At 47.6% G+C, this 18,961-nt stretch overlaps 1 protein-coding gene across 1 annotated transcript; it reads right to left on the bottom strand.

Annotated features, from left to right (window-relative positions):
* Positions 1–8,593: 8,593 nt before the first annotated feature.
* foxg1b (forkhead box G1b) lies at positions 8,594–11,037 on the bottom strand. Its single transcript, XM_088385744.1, has one exon. It carries the CDS (start codon positions 10,680–10,682, stop codon positions 9,498–9,500), a length of 1,185 nt encoding a protein of 394 aa, XP_088241870.1. The 5' UTR covers positions 10,683–11,037; the 3' UTR covers positions 8,594–9,497.
* Between the last annotated feature and the right edge of the window lie 7,924 nt (positions 11,038–18,961).

Here is an 18,961-nt window from a genome sequence, read left to right as displayed (position 1 = left end):
CAAATCTTGTTTTATATGAGTCATCATATAAGAATAAAGTTTCCTTTTCTACAACAAATGTTGAACTAGACCACCAAAAAAGGCATTCAAGATGCCTTAGAATAAACGAGCGTCCCCATGGATGGGACGCCCCTTGGCTAGCAGCCAGAAAGGCCATTAGTCACGCTGGCCCTGTTAGCGTAGCATAGCGTAGCGTAACGTGGTCTTCCTAGTGCATTCCGCCCCCATCATGAAAACGTGAGGGTCTGCGCTCCAATGGAAACATTGGCACAAAAGCCCAATGAGACACTGATGCTCTTCCCGCTTTTCCTCCCTTTGTCACAACTTGACCACCAATAGATTTCATCTTAGCAGGGGCCCCAGCGTCACTAACGCCATCCGTCAAATAGCAGTCGTTGTTCTCCGCATGTTTGCTGGCGTCGACGCCACATTTGTTTGAATGTTCTCGAGCTAAACTCGCAGGATTTATTTGATCGCGTCTCGTTTACTTGTGCTTGAGCTGACCTAAAGCGACGCATCGAATGCAATTGAGGAGGTTGTTAGCTTGTTCGCTAGCGTAGCTGATGAGAAACGTCAAAGTCGCTCCTGGGAACGGTTTGTGATGATGCCAGCTGAAGACGCTTGGGTCAATAGGCGAAAGTCCGCAAAGAGCGCATCCGCTTGCCTTCAGCATAAAAGCCTCGTGGTCAAATCACGCACCTGAAAGGCAAAGTCCGGCTCACCAGTGGCGCTGTGGCCATTCCAATCAACGTCTCCATTGAGATTTGTCGGAACAGCCCAAATGACCAAAAGTGTTGGCATCCGGATTGTTTTCTGTTAATGTTCAGGCTCTGTCGCAAATCAAAACAAATTGCATTGAAAATGATCATTCGTGGTGTTTATGAACGAATCCAAAATGTACAAAACGTGTACTACCTAACGTGGGGGATCACGGGGCTTCGGGGATGGCTGCTGGTGGAGGGGACAAGCGTGAGGCTCCACTCCCACTGTCATTAGAACAACAGTGGGTGTCGGCGGTCGCACCCACTGTCCAAGAGTCGGGATGATTGTCAAGTGCTTGCGGAAGGCGCGACCTGTTTGCTTAACCTCGTCACCCGCCCCCCGAGGAGAGGTCACGGCCGCGTCCTCGTCTCCCTCCTCTTGCTCCTCTTCCTCCTCCCCTTGTCCCGCGCTGGCTTCCCACGCCGCGTCGTTACCTCGATTACATCACACGTCATCAAGCACGCCAGGGATTTATCTGGGCCGGCCCGCTTCTGTTGCGCCAGATGTACGTCGCACCCCCCCATCGCACGTAATCCCGACGTGTGCATTCTCCTCCAGAAAGGGCCACTTTGAGGCCGCCGCTGTCGAGTTGCTGCGCGCAACCGAGGGGGCGTGGCCAAAGCCACAGACAGTTTGAAATAAAACAGGAATCAAATGCACACAAAAATCACACATCCAATTTTGAACCTATCGTTTTTGACGGGTTTTTGAAGAAAGTCTTATTGTTGTTGTCAATGTCAAGAAAACAAAAATCACATTTCAAAGATCGACGACTCAAATGTCAACCAAAGGAAATTATTTGAGCGTTTGTGACTCCGGCACCATCGCCGTTGTCATGTTGCCCAATGTTTCAACAGGATGTAGTCAGCGGCCGCCAAAATTAAGCCTTTTTTAAAATTTTTTTTTAATAAGCACCTTCAGGCTCTGACCTATGACCTTCCTGATCAGCGCTTAGCAGTCACGCTACCAGCAAAGCACTTCCTGCAATTGGTTGCCGATTGGCTGATTGCGGGATGCTTTGTTTTGATTGGCGGCCGTGGCCCCTTGGAGGCGGGGCCCGGCAAGAACAGCTCACGCGGCCGTATGCATCGGCCACATTTTCCTTTTGAGTTTGATTGTCCTGTGACAATCAGCATTCAGCTCATCTGTCCTTCTGCTTGTCTGTGTCTGTCTGTCTGTCTGCTTTTGTCTTTTGGTCCTTGTATTTCGGTGTATCACTTTTTTCTGTTCTTTTGATCATTTTCTTCCATCTGTCCCCTTTTTTTCCTTCCCTCCAACGCAGCGGCGCTAACAATTTAGTTGTATACATGTTGTACAAATGACAATAAAGGCATTCCAGCCAAGCCAAGCCTCGTCTAGCTGAGCCTAGCCTCGTCTTGTCTCGTCTAGACATTTTTTTCCATTTAATTCTTGTTCTCTCCTAAGCTCTCTCTTCATCTTGTCTGCTTGTATCACCTCCCTCCCGTCTTCTTGTCTGTCTTTTTCATGTCTTCCTTCAACTGATCTTTTCCATCTTATTTTTCTCTTGTCTTCATATGCTTCTGCTGTCAGTCTACTTGTCTGTCTTTCTTGCACGTCTTATGTTTCCTCCTTTTTGTTGCTTCTCCTTCTTCTTGACTTCTACTTTCTTTGGCCTTGTCCATTTTCTTATCGGTCCCTTTGTCTTCTTGTCGTTGCTTCATCTTCTCATTTTGTCTTTAACGTCTTGCGTGTCTGCGGCGCGGCGCATCCCCCTCGCACACCACACGCCTTGACTTCTGACTTTGATATGATATTCGTTGACAATGATGAAAAAGGAGGACATTTTTTGCTGTCTTTGAACTTGTATCGTTCACCTAACATGAGGTGCCAGTGAGTGTTCGTCTTTTTGGGAAAATGTTTTTGTCAATTCATGAGTTTTTGTGAACTTGGGTGGGCAAGCAAGCCCTGTTTGTCTTTCCTCTTTTCTCCTCCTTGCCATCCAAAGTGAAAGTTTGTTTTGGGGGTTTTGCTTTTTTTTGTGGGGGTGAAGCGTTTCCTTTTGCAATGCTGCCCTTTGACATTGTGGACCGTAAAGGCAAAACAGTTCCCTGTCGGGGTCACCTTAGAGGAATCCTTTGAAGAAAGACAAGAGGCTGCCAATCACGCCATTAAGGACTTCCTGTCTACCGCTGATGGAAAAAAAGCCAGGCGAGCGTACCGACGACTTCCCGTTCGGCGGGGGGGGCATGCGGACGAGCCAATGGGACGTGAGCGCTCAATCAAAGTGGAAAAAAACAAGATGGCGGCGCTCAGGGTAATTGAAGCAGACGCAGCGGCAGCGATCCGTGCACGACGATTAGCGTTGTCACGGAAAGCCGGCCGGGCTGGGCCAGGCAGGCGGGACGCATGCGTACTGGCGTCCTGTCTTCCCGCCCAGCTCGCACGCTCCATGTTGCCTGGATCTCGCACGCGATCTTCGGTGGCGGGCGGGGGGGAGACACGCAACCTTACGAAATGCCGCTGCCGTCGATCGGCCAATCGACAAGCCGGCCAGCCCACCGAGGGCAGACTTTGCATTGGGGTTGTTGTCATTGTGGTCGTCGTTGTCTTTTTTTTCTCGTGCTGTCTTGTTTGTTTGCAAATAGCCAAGCGCCGATTAGCGCCGGCCAGCATTGTGGGTCGACGGCCATAACAAAACTCATCAACTCGCAAAGTCCAAAGCGCAAACAGGAACACGACAAAGTGGTGCCGCTCACCCTGCCATTTTTTTGTTCGTCCCGCTTTCCAAATGTTTTTGAGTCCATCCCGTAACGTTTATCATCTATCTTAAAATGTCATTTTCATTCCAAACGACAAGACTTGATGTGAAAGTCGACTGTGATGACTGTGATTCAGTCATTTTTTGCAAATGACTGAAAGCAATGTTTCATGGCTATATTAATCAGAAAACATTTAATTTCAAAACATTTATTGCATGCATCTATTTTTTTCTAATTAAGTAAATATATAGATGCTTTTTAGCAAATGGTAAAATTTTAAGTCATGTGTGAAATAATCCTCTTGAGTAAATATTTCCCATTCGTAAATGTTAATACATAAGAATTTTGCTGTTTATCCAGTGTTTTCTCATTAATTGCTCGTACCCAAATTTTTGTAATGTATTTTGATGTATTTTCACATCATTAGAATAAAATAAGCAAGATTTGCATGATTTTTTTGTTAACTGTATCATTTCTATATAAAGCTGTATTATTAAATTGTTGTAAGAACAGACACACAATGGCATTTTTTTTACAATTGATAGGGAATTGCAATTGACTGAAAAATAGAAAACAGCAGATAAAGGATGAAAAATCTTTTGTGGATTAAATGTACATTCAGCTAATTGAACAAAAAAAACAGTTTGATAATGTCCATGTGCTTTTTGAAAAAAATAGAATTCTGTTTTGTCTTGTTGAATGGATTTTGACATGTTAAATATGGCGAGGCTTAATTTTTATGTTGTGCCGTTCGGTCTCATTTTTTTAACCAAGACGTGCAAAAGTTGTCCTCCTCTGAGTGTGCACATGAGCCTTCATGGGAGCTTCTGCTTTGTGGTCGTTTGCCCGTTTTGCCGGCTTTCTGCTTTTTGCCGTCCCATAATAGTTTGGATCAACGCTTACTTTGTATACCAGCAATTTCATGCTTTCTTGACGTTTTCAATGGTTAGACGGCTTTTTGAGTTGAACCCTTGTCTGTTCTTGCTGCGTCTTTTTCACTCCACAAGTGCAAAATGTTTCTTCAGTCTTGAATTTTGAAACACACGCACCCTTGCACCTAATATTTGTCCAGCGAGTCGTTGTAGCTGGAGTCATTGGCCACGCAAAGATGCGTCCGTCCGTCCCTTTTGTTGCGCAAAGGGTCCTTTTCCAAAATAATGCTGGTTGCTGTCGCGTTAAGGCTCAAGCTCATGCAAACACAAGATTTGCAAAATTCTTTTTTTCCTACTGTTCTCTGAATGCAGGAGCATTCATAGACCACATTCATCATTGTATCTTATTCGAGGATGCGAATTTTGTCAGCTATGGCGGCGTCACATTTCAGTCTTTCAAGTGTGGCTCACGTGACCTTTAAACTTCCTGCTCAATTTGTAAGAAGGTCAGGGTGCGTCTCAACTCTGAACTCTCGCCCCTCCCCAAACACAACTTGCGTCGCCGTCACACAAGAAAATGACACAAAAAGGCGGCCCGGTCTCATACCAGCGGCCGGAGCACCAGCGCCAAATTTAGCAAGTGTCGCTTCAAGACGCGGCGCAGCTTGAAAGCAAAGTTGAACGCCAGAAACGATGGCACAAGTCGACTTCCTGATCCTGACTGCTGTCCTCAAAAAGGCCTCAAGACGTTCTATCTAAAAAGCTATCTAGCTTTTTCAAAAGGCCTCTCTCCGAGCCACTATTACAAAGACTACCTTTCAACTCTTTTCAAGCGATTTTCTCTCAATTTTCTTTGATCCCGACTCTTGCAAAGGTGGACTGACTGTTTTGTTGTTGTCTGTTTGAAACTACCCTGGCGCATTGAGATTTCATTAAAATGTAAAGTGCATTACAATTTAAATGTATTAATGTAATTACATTACATTTAACAATGGAAAGATTGCATTTCTTTTGTCAATAAGAAATATGCAATTGTCATCTTTTCAATCAAGTGCCACAAACTGCTTCCCTAGCAGCCAATACACTTGGATTAGGGTTGTGCGTGCGTGTGCATGCAGCCTCCACTTGTTATCGTGATGTATTGGTACTTATTGTAATAATCAGGGCTGCACAAGATATGGAAAACAAAGCGATATGGCGCTAATGTCCTATGCAATATGCACATTGGAAAAACACGCAATAATTTTTTTGTATGGAATTGTACGCTTTTTTCGGAACTTGACTAGTTAGACACAAATTTGCACTTGGGCATCACCATCCAATAGTTGAACACGATCAAGGTAAATTTCAATTACCTAGCTCGGAACACCTTCAGCTTGCTTATTTTCCAGCATAAAAAAAATAATATTGCAATAATATCGATATTGCGATATTGACCAGCCATACGGCACATGGCATGTTTCTCCAACATGGTGCAGCCTGAGTAACAATCATACAAGGAAATGAAATTGAAAATACAGTGGTACCTCTACTTACGAACCTAAGTAGTTCCGCGATCGGGTTTTTAAGTAGAAACATTTGTAAGGAGAAGCAACGTTTTCCACAGGAATCAATGTAAAAGCAAATAAATGTGTGATGGATACCCCATAAGTCACACCTATTGCTGTGTGTATAACACAGACAACCAAAACAAGTTTTATTTGTGCTTTTTCAAACCTTTATAACAAAAAAATAAATGTCAATTCATGCTTGACCTCCTAACTTTGCTTAGGGAGTGGGGGAACCTGTTCTAATTTTCTACACTTGCTGAAAAATACCACAGAGAAGACACACAAAAAGTCAGACTAATAAATTATTGTATGCTTCCACGAACTCACGTCCTCGTCATTACTTTTTGGTGTTCTTCGTGTTTTTATTGAAAACGAGCTGGTACTGTCTGCCGCACGACAACGGCTTTCGCCTTTCATCAAAACGTGCGCGCTCCTGCAGCAGGGGATACCTAGTTTGGCACAACACCGTCCATACTCCGTCGCGAGATCGACGATACGCATACATTCGCCATGCTTCTTTGTGATATAGAGTTAAATGCAAAAAAATCGCAAGGCTCCAGTTCGTATCTTGAAAGGTTCATAAGTATAGGCGTTCGTGGTCGGCAGAGGTACCACTTTAGGAGTGGAATGTTCTTCCTTGGGATGCGACTCAACAACAACGTTTCCTCCTAATAAAGCTCTATGATAACCACCGGGAAGCCTGAACAGAGTCCACCGGCACTCCTGGAGCTCTTCTCGGCCACTCTGCGTGCGTGCGAGGGCCGCTGGAAGTCTGGAAAAAGCTCCATTATAACCACCGGGGCGCCTAAAAAGAGTCAAGCCGAACTCCTGGAGCTCTCCTCGGCCACCTTGCGTGTGTGCACGGCCTCCCGGAATTCCCACGGACGTCCAGCAGCGCGTGGAAAACGCACAAAGTGTCATCGGACCGAAAAATAGCAAATATGCGCTAAGTGTGGAAACCGGCTCATTTACGCGGCTCTCTCTCGGCTTGCTCGTTTAAGAGCTCCAATCATTTCTTATGGATTCGCCCAAAACGTGGCTATGCTACATGTGCAGGTTGAGGCAAGTGATACATAGGAGGTTATTTCCATGGCAACTCACGTTTTACTCCTAAATCCAAAAGTTGGCATGGTGCTTCAATGCACATTCAAAATGTAGCGCGTGAAGATATTGTCGAAAATTCACTGCGTACGACTTTAGAATTGTGCGATTGGGATTTCAGGACAGTAGGATTCCGCTCAAATGCTGGTCTATAACCAGGCCCCAAAAAAATACTGGAAAAAAGGTGGCATAGTCATCACGTGTGCGGTTCTGCATTGGCTTAGCCAAGAGAGCAATGCGATTCGATTAATCTTCATTTGAAAGAAATTGTTATGATTTTTTTTTTTACATTGTAAGTAATATCGTGAAGGTTTTTAAGTAGGCACGTTTTGTTTTACAAAAGAATATTTGCGGAAATGATTAAAACGGTTTTCCTTGAAATATCATTTGCGTTGCTATTTTATCTTCTCACATAGAGAATTATATTTATTTCATAAATGTTGTAAAAATCCAAATTTACCATCCCTAAACTTGACTCCCAAAAAAATGATTATCAATTCAGACAAAAAATTGACTTGTTACTTTTTAATCAAGATCAGTCTGTCAATGACAGAACTATAAACAAACTTTGGGTGGGTAGGGGGAGCATCACATACAAAAGTGAACCAACCACAAAACTGCCAGGAAATAAAATAAAAATATTTTATCTCAGATCGCACATATTTGTCATCACTATGTGCTTTTGACTTCAGTTCATCAATTTGGAATTTTAGTCCCGTGACCTCCGCCCCCCACAAAAACAAAATTCAACTAAAAAGTCGCTCGATGATTTCATGTGCATTCAACATTTAGAGTTTCTTTTTCTTCACATTTTGCTTGGCAAACAAGTCTGTGCAAACAAAGTCACTTCAGAAATTCAGCCTATTTTTTATTTGACAGCACTAAGCCACAGCTCATCGTTTTGCAAAATGGTGTGTTGAATTTGCTCGATTTTCTTTTGTCAAGGGGCTGGCACAAGAAAATCAAATCCTCTGGATCCAGATGCATCTCCTTCAAAAATGGATCGAAAGCCACATGATTTGATTGAGTGCAAGCACATGACAAAAGAAATCGAGGAGATTCAACACATTTTTTCAAGTTCAAGTGTAAAAAGAACCAAACAAACAATTAAGTTCCTGTCAATGCACATTTGAAAACTAACAAATTGAACCCAAATAATTTCCAAAACATGAAACTCCTCAAACCTGCACAACCTAGTGCCGAACCAGGAGTGTTTCCATGGCAACGGGGCCACGTCGGGTCACGAGTCGAGCTTGGGTTTGTGTGCATGTGTGTATATATATATATATATATATGATGTATATAATATCTATAGATCTATATCTATATATGATATCTATATATCTGTATACATATATATACACACGTGTTTGCATATAGATGTATATCTGTATATATATACGTACATATATATAAATTTATATATATATATGTATTTTTTTAATACATGTATTTTTTGTATATATATATAAATTTATATATATGTACGTATATATATATATATATATATATATATATATATATATATATATATATATATATATATATATATATAAAAATACATGTATTAAAAATATATGTATGTGTATGTATGTGTTTTTAATACATGTATTTTTTTGTATATATATATAAATTTATATATATGTACGTATATACATACAGATATATATATATATATATTTTGGGGGGGGTATATATATATATATATATATATATATATATATATATATATACATACATACACATGAATGTATCTATAAACACATCACATAACATAAAAAACATATATACACACATATATACACACATGTATATATATTTTTTATATATACATGTATATATATATATATATATATATGTATATTTTTAGTTCAGCTGCCCTCAATGAAAATGCGCACGTACGCAGGGACACACACACAAACACACACACACTCACATCACACTCACGCAATGCGTATTCAAATCTTTAATTTCCCATCCGTGATGAGTTTTGTTTGGAATTTATGAGTTCTGTAAAGTAAAATGTATTATTATTATTGTTATTATCATTATATTATTTAAAGCACGTTCACCTGAGAATGAAAACTCAAAAGAAAATTGTTCCGCTCTTTCAACCCCTGATTGTCTTCGCTAATGTAAGGCTTGTTTCTGAGAGTTATTATTAATAATGTTGAGGATAAAAAATAATTCCTGCCTAAAAGTTGATTGTCTGCTGCCAATCTTATTCATAAATAATAAATGTTTGTGCGCTTTCAGGGTGCAACATCATCATCAGCGTCATCACACACACACATTGAGACGTTTTAAATAAAATAAATACAAAAGGTCCTCATAAATAAGAAAGACGTGGATATAAATATACTTTCGTGTTGTGGGGCAAAGCCGAGTTCCGTGACTTAGATACATTGAAATATAATTCGTCTTCTTTTTTGTAGCGCTGCCTCCGCCGTATAGCAACGAAGGAAAAGGAAAAGAGGGCTTAGCTTTGCGTTTCAGTTTAGGAAAGCGTTGGAGGCCAGCCTCTTCTGCTGGCCCAGCACGCTCGGAAAAGCCGCCGCCGCCACGCCGGACTGCGAGAAGGCCGCCGCCGAGCTGCTGCTCCTCAGCGGGTCCGACAGCAACGAGTGCGGGTGCGCGTGTGGGGGCGGAGGCGGAGGGCTGCTGCTGCCGCCGCTCGCTAGCGCACCGAAGCCGGACGCGCCCTGCTGCAAGTGCGGCGACGCTCCCTGTGGGCCTTGTTGGCTTCCAGGCGAGACAAAGTAGCCGGCAGCCGCCGCCGCGGGACCCTGCGCCGATAGCAGGCCGACGCCGTAAGAGTTGGTGAGGCTGCCCTGCAGCACTGAGCGGCCCAGGTCCCCGTTGGCCAGCTGCTCGACGCCCGGCAGCAGCGAGCCATAGCCTGCCGCCTGGCCGAGGAAGCCGGCAGCGGACGAGGCTCCGTTGTAGTGCGGGTGCGAGTGTGGGTGCGGTTGCAGGGAGAGGAAGGGCGATATCTGCCAGTAGAGCGGGTTGGACGGCCGCTCGCCCAGGCCTCCACCCAGGCCGCCCAAGCCAAGCGGGGCAAAGCGCAGGCCACGTTTGATGGCCAGCTTTCCGCGCGACGTGGCCGAGCGCCGACGCAGTTTGCCGGTGGTGCCGCCGATGAAGACGTCGTCGCTGCTGGGGTCCAGCATCCAGTAGTTGCCTTTGCCCGGGTCGTCGTAGTGGCGCGGCACCTTGACGAAGCACTTGTTGAGCGACAGGTTGTGGCGGATGGAGTTCTGCCAGCCCTGCTTGTGCTCGCGATAGAAGGGGAAGTTTTTCATGATGAACTCGTAGATGCCGTTGAGCGTCAGCCGCTTCTCGGGGCTCTGGCGGATGGCCATCATGATGAGCGCGTTGTACGAGAACGGCGGCTTGTCGTACTTGCCGTTCTTGGGCGCGGGCGACGCGACGCCCGCACCACCGTCGCCCTCCTCCGCGGCCGTTTCGCCGCCCTCCTGCAGCGTCTTGTCCGGCTCAGAGCCCGCCGCCCCCTCCGGAGACCTCTCTGCGTCCGAGACTGGGGAAAGGGGCTCGTGCAGCGCCGTGCCGGGGCCGCAAGAGTCGCCGCGGGCCTCACACTTAGTGGACGGCAGCAGGAGGCTTTTGATGCTGAACGACGACGAACATCGCACCGGCTCCTTCGCCTCCTCCATGCCGCCCGAGAGGGAAGCAAAACAAGAAAACAAAAACAAACAAAAAGTTTGCAGCGGCGTGGCGAGCTGCGCGAGCCCCCTTTTACGCACCACCACAACAAAAGTGGCCTCTCGTCCGGTCCCTTGCCTTCCTTTGCTGGCCTGGCGGGAAACGACTGAGTGACAGCCACGGGAGAAAGGCGCGCCGGGGAGTGAGAGAGAGAGAGAGAGAGAGAGAGAGAGAGAGAGAGAGAGAGAGAGAGAGAGAGAGAGAGAGAGAGAGAGAGAGAGAGAGAGAGAGAGAGCACACAAGAGAGCGAGAGAAAGGAGTAATTAAGGAGGAGCTTCAGCAACAACTTCGCTTGTTCTTTGCTTTTTCTTCGTCTTTGCGTCCTCTCGTGACCCCTCCCCCCAAAACTCCATCATGCGTGACGTCGACAGAGCCGCGCTCCCGCCTGAAGCTCGTGCGCGTCGGTCTGCTTTGTTTTCTAAAGCACAATCATCATGTGGGCAAACACCGCGCGTGCACGACGCCTGTGCGCTCATGTGTGTGATTGGCTGGGGTGGGGGCAACACACGCTGACGCACAACGTCTCACAAGCTCACACCCGGACGTAGGTCGATCCTGGCAGGTTGGCGCCTTCCTTCGGCAGCAGCTGTCACTGCAGCTCATCTTCCGCTGCAAGTTTGGACCCTCAACCAAATGACGAGGAATAATATTTTATTTAGACGTTTGGCAAGTACCGCAAGCATATAAACAACAATCAATAATAATCACTAATTCGGAAATGGCAATTGGGTGTTGTTACACAACTGTAAATACAGTATGAAATGTAAATAAGTGATTTTCTTTTGAACTCAGACGACGTGTTTTTGTTCCCAGGTGCAAGACGGGACCTTTGCATAAGGGTAGGCTGGCGTTTAGGGATTAACAGATTTATTAAATTTGGGGGGAGGAGTTATTTTCTTTATTTAAAGTATTTCTCACAACCCTGCAATAACCTTTGATATGATTTTTTTTTACACAAGAAAATCTTTGCAAATAGAATATTTGAGAAGAAAATGGCGTGTTTTGTCATCATTTAGTTTGCCCTGCAAGACATGGGTCAAAAGGTGTTTGAAAAAAGCCCAAATGAAAAGCACAAGACACGTTTCGTCTTGGCAGTTCTGATGAGCGTCCATTCTTGCGCTCCACTGCTCGGCAAATCTTCACACGGTTACCCAAAATGACCTTTCAAAAGATTGGCGGCCAAATCATTTAACGCCTTCATCAGCTGTGCAACTTGGTCATCGTGGCTGTGTGTTTGCACTCGCTGCACATTGTGTATGACAACAGTGCTCAAATCCAGATCACGACCGCACACGCACACAGGTCACCGTGTGCTGTATTAAATCTTTGCTGTGTGTGTGTGCCAGATGGTGTTTCTGTTGAAGTGGATGTGATCCGCCAACAAAAGCGTCGTTTGGAGCCCATTTACAAGCATGACAACACACCGCACGCACACGCATAATGAATCACCTCTCCTGGCGAGGCCGAAACGAGCATTCCGTCCATCTCACTTGTCTTTTGCATTCTGCATTGTTGGTTCTCTGTCCTCCAAATTGGGGCGCAGAGACAAAAAGTCAGCAAAGTGGACGGTCGCATACGGCCGAAGAGAGCCTTCACTTTTGACGGAAGCCAAGCTCTGGTCTGACTTTGCGTCCATACCCCGAAAGCGCCAGCTTAATTTTGTGGAAGCGTCTCATCCGTTTGCAGCCTTTGTGAGCGAGTTTGAGGTTTGGACATGCGGTCGGTTGCAATTTTTTGCCCCATGACACTGATTAGGTGCAACGTGTCCTCTGCCAGGTCGGCGAGGTCGCGCCTTCATCTTCTACACCCAGCTCAAAGAATTCTTGGAGAACTTTGCATGAGCGCACGTGACACGTCTTCTCAAGCGTAGGCCGCCGCTCGCGTTGTCTTTCACTTCCTTGAATGACCTCTCTTCGCTTGCGAGGTCGTGCGCCGGCCGACGGTCGTCTCGGACGACCGACGGACGCACAAGCAGACAAGGACCGGCGGGCTCCAGGTAAGAAGCAGGAGTGGTGTGATGTAGTGTGCTGCGTTTCCAAGCAACTCTTATCAAATATGACAGCATCGCTACAACTATGAAGGTCATGTGACGCCCTACCTCGTACCTTCAAGGAGGGGCGGGTCATGGTGGGCGCCATCTGTCAAAGCCAGTTGAAGAACCCACTGGTGCAAATAAAACCATGTTTTGGGGGGTTTGCCAAACTCCAAACAAGCTGCAAACCTATTTTGCAAGCGCGTTTATTCTCGTCAATGCGCTCGCAGTAATCTTGTATCATGAGCAGACCCACAGAAAAGTCGCTTGCAGACAAGTCAACCATTTTCTGCCGCAAGTTTTGATGAATTCCGCCCCCCAAAGCAGATTTTGTCACTATTTTGGCCATTTTTCTGCATGCTCCGAGACAAACACGTTGGGAAGAGCTTGTCTGATTGCCGGCAAATTGGAAGTAGGAGCACTCGCTACAAATTGCAAAGTGTATTTCAGATTTTGATGACCGGGCATAATCGCAGGCTTTGAGTGCCGCGGTCTGTCCCCATGATTCATGGACTCTCGGCTTTCCTCCCAAGTCTGTCGGGTCTCATCAAGTGGCGGCGGGCGGGCCCGGCGGTGCGCTTACTATGATGACGTTGTGATTACAGCCCCAGTTGCATGAATAAAGGTCAGACTGAATCGTCGCCCGCTTTGAGGTCATGGTGAGTTTAGGGCTAATAATAGAACATGTTTTGGAACCAAGCCCCTGTGCCATGTTTGGCTCCGCCCATAGCACGCCACACACGTGCAACATGCAAATGCCAGACCTTTCCAGCTTGCACACACTGCACGGTGTGTGTGTGTGTGTGTGTGTGTGTTTGGCCGTGGGGAGGGGGGGCGTTAGGTTGAGTTGCCACGAGCCCCGCCGGCGTGCAAGCGTCCGTTGCAAATCAAAACATTGGCTTGATTCATTCTGGGATGTTTAGCGCACACACACACACACACACACACACACACACACACACACACACACACACACACACACACACAAACACACACACACAAACACACACACACACACGTCAGCCGTGTGTTGGGGCAGCTCACACACTGACCTACATTGATGCCAGCTTGGACTGCTTGTGAATGAGTGCGAAAGACGCTCAGCCGTGCAAGATGGAGTGGGCGAGCTTGACTGAGCAAGCGGTCTTTTGACTAGCTGAGCCTCCAAAGTTTTTTGTGGGAAATGTGCCTGCCATGTTTGGTGATGACGCCAAGCGGCCAAGCGTGTGTGGTCGACTTGCTCCACTTCTGCTCTCGGCTGTGGTGCTGTTTTAAGCGTTTGTTTTTGCTCTCGATTGGACCTCAGACGAACTTCAAGGTTGGCTGGAAGCGCCCCTAAAATCAAATGACTGCACAGCAGCAGATTGATGGAAAGCTGTATTGTATGCAACCTGTCATCAAGCTGCTCTTTGTTTGCATGTTATCGGATGAACGGCGGCGGACGAGTCGCTGAACGTCGCCATCGGCGTGAAGCGAAATCTGATCATTCGCCGCGATGGAATCACAGAAATCGTTGCGTTCATACAATGTCATCGATGACATTGCTCTTCATTGACCAGCCCCGCCCGTAACCCACAGCAACAGCGGCCGATGCTTTGGTTCCGGGTTGCCGTCGCACGTCGTCACACTCTTTGTATCAATTGGCTTCATTGAGGCAGGTTGAGCTCAATCAACCCAATCCGATACGTCAACACAATCAGGTTGAGTCAGCCGGAGGAAATTTCGATCGCCATCAAGACCGCCACCAAACACCACGCTTGCTCACGTCGCCACGTCTCTCATGTGCGCGCCCACGCAGAAGCCCAACAAGAAGCAGAAGCGACGCTGTGCGCTCCTCACGGGCCACTGTCCAGCTCTAATCCAAAGTAGATTAATGGGTCAGTTTAGTCAAGTTCACGCAGGGTTCAAGTGAGGGTTCATGCAGAGTTCAGTTCTCTCTCTCTCTCTCTCTCTCTCTCTCACACACACACACACACACACACACACACACACACACACACACACACACACACACACACACACACACACACACACACAGATGGAGCACGCCGGCGAGGTGGAATCACTGGGCCGAAAATGTGAAAAGGGAACACCCGCGCTAACGAGGAAAGGCGCGGCATGCAAAGCGGGCCAAGCAAGATAAAATTGGAAGTGTGCAAAGGCAATTTGTTGCCATCAACATTTGGATTTGAACATTTTGCAGAGACGCCAGAGCTCATCTCCCGCCCACGTCTCAAAGTTTTGCTCTTGACCCAGGACAGATTGCGGCACGATGGCTTCGGCACTACCCAACAAAGTCTCCCTCACGATAAAGCACAAATGGAAGCAAACAGTGGAAAGAGCCCAAGAAAAGTCACTCGATTGATCAAGAAGAACATTTGAGCTGATGGACTGTTGGCCGGTTTGTTTCCACTTAACCCTGCTGTTAAATTTAAAGTTAATGAAAAAGTTTTTGTAATTGAATTCAAATTTCAATACAATTCCTTCATATTCATCTTGATTCCGAGTCAGTGGGTCAGTTTGACCCGAAGTAGATGAGGTGTTAATTTTCATCACTGAATTAAAAAATAGATTTGTATTTAAGACATTGATTTTTACAGTAGTTTGACCCGAAGTAGATGAGGTGTTGATTTTAAAACCTGAATTAAAAAATAGATTTGTATTTAAGACATTGATTTTTACAGTAGGCGGCTCGGTGGTGCACTGGTTAGCACGTCCGCCTCACAGTTTTTACAGTGCACATTTTCTATTATCATTTCCGACACATTTGCGTCTCAAACTGACCCCATAGCGTAATTGCTATTCCTGAGAAAGGAACAGAACATGAGGGTTAAAATACCGTATTTTCCGGACTATAAGTCGCTCCGGAGTATAAGTCGCACCAGCAGTAAAATGCCCCAAAAAGTGAAAAAAACATATATAAATCGCTCCGGAGTATAAGTCGCATTTTGGGGGCAATTTATTCGACAAAATCCCACACCTAAATGAACGAGCAACAACAGGCTAAACGATAGCAACAACAGGCTAAACGATAGGTATGCTAACGTGACAAACACAAACAAAGAGCTGAGAACGGGCCTGACGTAACATATAGAGTGATTAAGGACAACTATTACATGAATAACATGTTTATAAAACCATCGGTGTCACTCCAATTCATTAAATAGCAACAACAGGCTAAACGATAGGTATGCTAACGTAACAAACTCAAACAAAGAGCTGAGAACAGATCTGACGTAACATATAGAGTGATTAAGGACAACTATTACATGAATAACATGTTTATAAAACCATCGGTGTCACTCCAATTCATTAAATAGCAACAACGGGCTAAACGATAGGTATGCTAACGTGACAAACACAAACAAAGAGCTGAGAACGGGCCTGACGTAACATATAGTGATTAAGGACAACTATTACATGAATAACATCTTTATAAAACCATCGGTGTCACTCCATCCATCCATCCATCCATCTTCTTCCGCTTATCCGGGGTCGGGTCGCGGGGGCAGCAGCTTTAGGAGGGACTCCCAGACTTCCCTCTCCCCAGCCACTTCATCCAGCTCATCCCGGGGGATCCCAAGGCGTTCCCAGGCCAGCTGAGAGACATAGTCTCTCCAGCGCGTCCTGGGTCGTCCCCGGGGTCTCCTACCGGTGGGACATGCCCGGAACACCTCCCCAGGGAGGCGTCCAGGAGGCATCCTGATAAGATGCCCGAGCCACCTCATCTGGCTCCTCTCAACGTGGAGGAGTAGCGACTCTACTCCGAGTCTCTCCCGGATGACCGAGCTTCTCACCCTATCTCTAAGGGAGAGCCCGGACATCCTGCGGAGAAAACTCATTTCGGCCGCTTGTATCCGAGATCTCGTTCTTTCGGTCACGACCCATAGCTCGTGACCATAGGTGAGGGTAGGAGCGTAAATCGACCGGTAAATTGAGAGCTTTGCCTTTTGGCTCAGCTCTCTCTTCACCACAACGGACCGGTACAGGGTCCGCATTACTGCCGACGCTGCACCGATCCGCCTGTCGATCTCACGCTCCATCCTCCCCTCACTCGTGAACAAGACTCCAAGATACTTGAACTCCTCCACTTGGGGCAGGATCTCATCCCCGATCCGGAGAGGGCATTCCACCCTTTTCCGATCGAGGACCATGGACTCGGATTTGGAGGTGCTGACCCTCATCCCGACCGCTTCACACTCGGCTGCGAACCGTTCCAGCGAGAGCTGGAGATCACGGCCTGAAGAAGCCAACAGCACCACGTCATCTGCAAAAAGCAGAGACGCGATGCTGAGGTCCCCAAACCGGACCCCCTCAACGCCTCGGCTGCGCCTAGAAATTCTGTCCATAAAAATTATGAACAGAATCGGTGACAAAGGGCAGCCTTGGCGGAGTCCAACCCTCACTGGGAACGAATCCGTCTTATTGCCGGAAATGCGGACCAGACTCTGGCATCGGTGATACAGGGACCGAACCGCCCTTATCAGTTGGCTCGGCACCCCGTACTCCCAAAGCACCCTCCACAGAACCTCCCGAGGGACACGGTCGAATGCCTTCTCCAAGTCCACAAAACACATGTGGACTGGTTGGGCGAACTCCCATGCACCCTCGAGGATCCTGCCGAGGGTGTAGAGCTGGTCCACTGTTCCACGGCCAGGACGAAAGCCACACTGCTCCTCCTGAATCCGAGGTTCGACCTCCCGACGGACCCTCCTCTCCAGCACCCCTGAATAGACCTTACCAGGGAGGCTGAGGAGTGTGATTCCCCTGTAATTGGAACACACCCTCCGGTCCCCCTTCTTAAAGAGGGGAACCACCACCCCAGTCTGCCAATCCAGAGGCACTGTCCCCGATGTCCACGCAACGTTGTAGAGGCGTGTCAGCCATGACAGCCCCACAACATCCAGAGCCTTTAAGAACTCCGGGCGGATCTCATCCACCCCCGGGGCCTTGCCACCGAGGAGTTTTTTGACTACCTCAGTGACTTCGACCCCAGAGATTGGAGAATCCGCCTCAGAGTCTCCAGGCCCTGCTTCCTCAATGGAAGGCGTGTAGGTGGAATTGAGGAGGTCTTCGAAGTATTCTCCCCACCGACTCACGACGTCCCGAGTCGAGGTCAGCAGCACGCCATCCCCACTGTAAACAGTGTTGACGTTGCACTGCTTCCCCCTCCTGAGACGCCGGATGGTGGACCAGAATTTCCTCGAAGCCGTCCGAAAGTCATTCTCCATGGCCTCACCGAACTCCTCCCACGCCCGGGTTTTTGCCTCAGCAACCGCCGAAGCCGCGTTCCGCTTGGCCATCCGGTACCTGTCAGCTGCCTCCGGAGTCCCGCAGGCCAAAACGGCCCGATAGGACTCCTTCTTCAGCTTGACGGCATCCCTTACCGCCGGTGTCCACCAGCGAGTTCGGGGATTGCCGCCACGACAGGCACCAACGACCTTACGGCCACAGCTCCGGTCGGCCGCCTCAACAATGGAGGCGCGGAACATGGTCCACTCAGACTCAATGTCCCCCGCCTCCCCCGGGACGTGGGAAAAGCTCTGCTGGAGGTGGGAGTTGAAGCTCTTCCTGACAGGAGATTCTGCCAGACGTTCCCAGCAGACCCTCACAGAGCGTTTGGGTCTGCCAGGTCGGACCGGCATCTTCCCCCACCATCGGAGCCAACCCACCACCAGGTGGTGATCAGTTGACAGCTCCGCCCCTCTCTTCACCCGAGTGTCCAAAACATGCGGCCGCAAATCCGATGACACGACTACAAAGTCGATCATCGAACTGCGGCCTAGGGTGTCCTGGTGCCAAGTGCACACATGGACACCCTTATGTTTGAACATGGTGTTCATTATTGAAAATCCGTGTCGAGCACAGAAGTTCAACAATAGAACACCGCTCGGGTTCAGATCAGGGGGGCCGTTCCTCCCAATCACGCCCTTCCAGGTCTCACTGTCATTGCCCACGTGAGCATTGAAGTCACCCAGTAGAACGATAGAGTCCCCAGAAGGAGCGCTCTCCAGCACTTCCTCCAGGGACCCCAAGAAGGGTGGGTACTCTGAGCTGCTGTTTGGTGCATAGACACAAATAACAGTCAGGACCCGTCCCCCCACCCGAAGGCGGAGGGAGGCTACCCTCTCGTTCACCGGGGTGAACCCCAATGTGCAGGCGCCCAGCCGGGGGGCAATAAGTATACCCACACCTGCT

The sequence above is a fragment of the Syngnathus floridae genome, chromosome 9 (genome assembly GCF_059516105.1).
Source record: "Syngnathus floridae isolate MCC-2025c chromosome 9, RoL_Sflo_1.0, whole genome shotgun sequence".
Classification (NCBI taxonomy): domain Eukaryota; kingdom Metazoa; phylum Chordata; class Actinopteri; order Syngnathiformes; family Syngnathidae; genus Syngnathus; species Syngnathus floridae.
The sequence above is the reverse complement of the archived record's forward strand: the minus strand, read 5'-3'. Positions and strand labels throughout refer to the sequence as shown.

Excerpts from the sequence above, each read along its gene's own strand:
- foxg1b (XM_088385744.1), bottom strand. The coding sequence starts at position 10,682 with ATGGAGGAGGCGAAGGAGCCGGTGCGATGTTCGTCGTCGTTCAGCATC.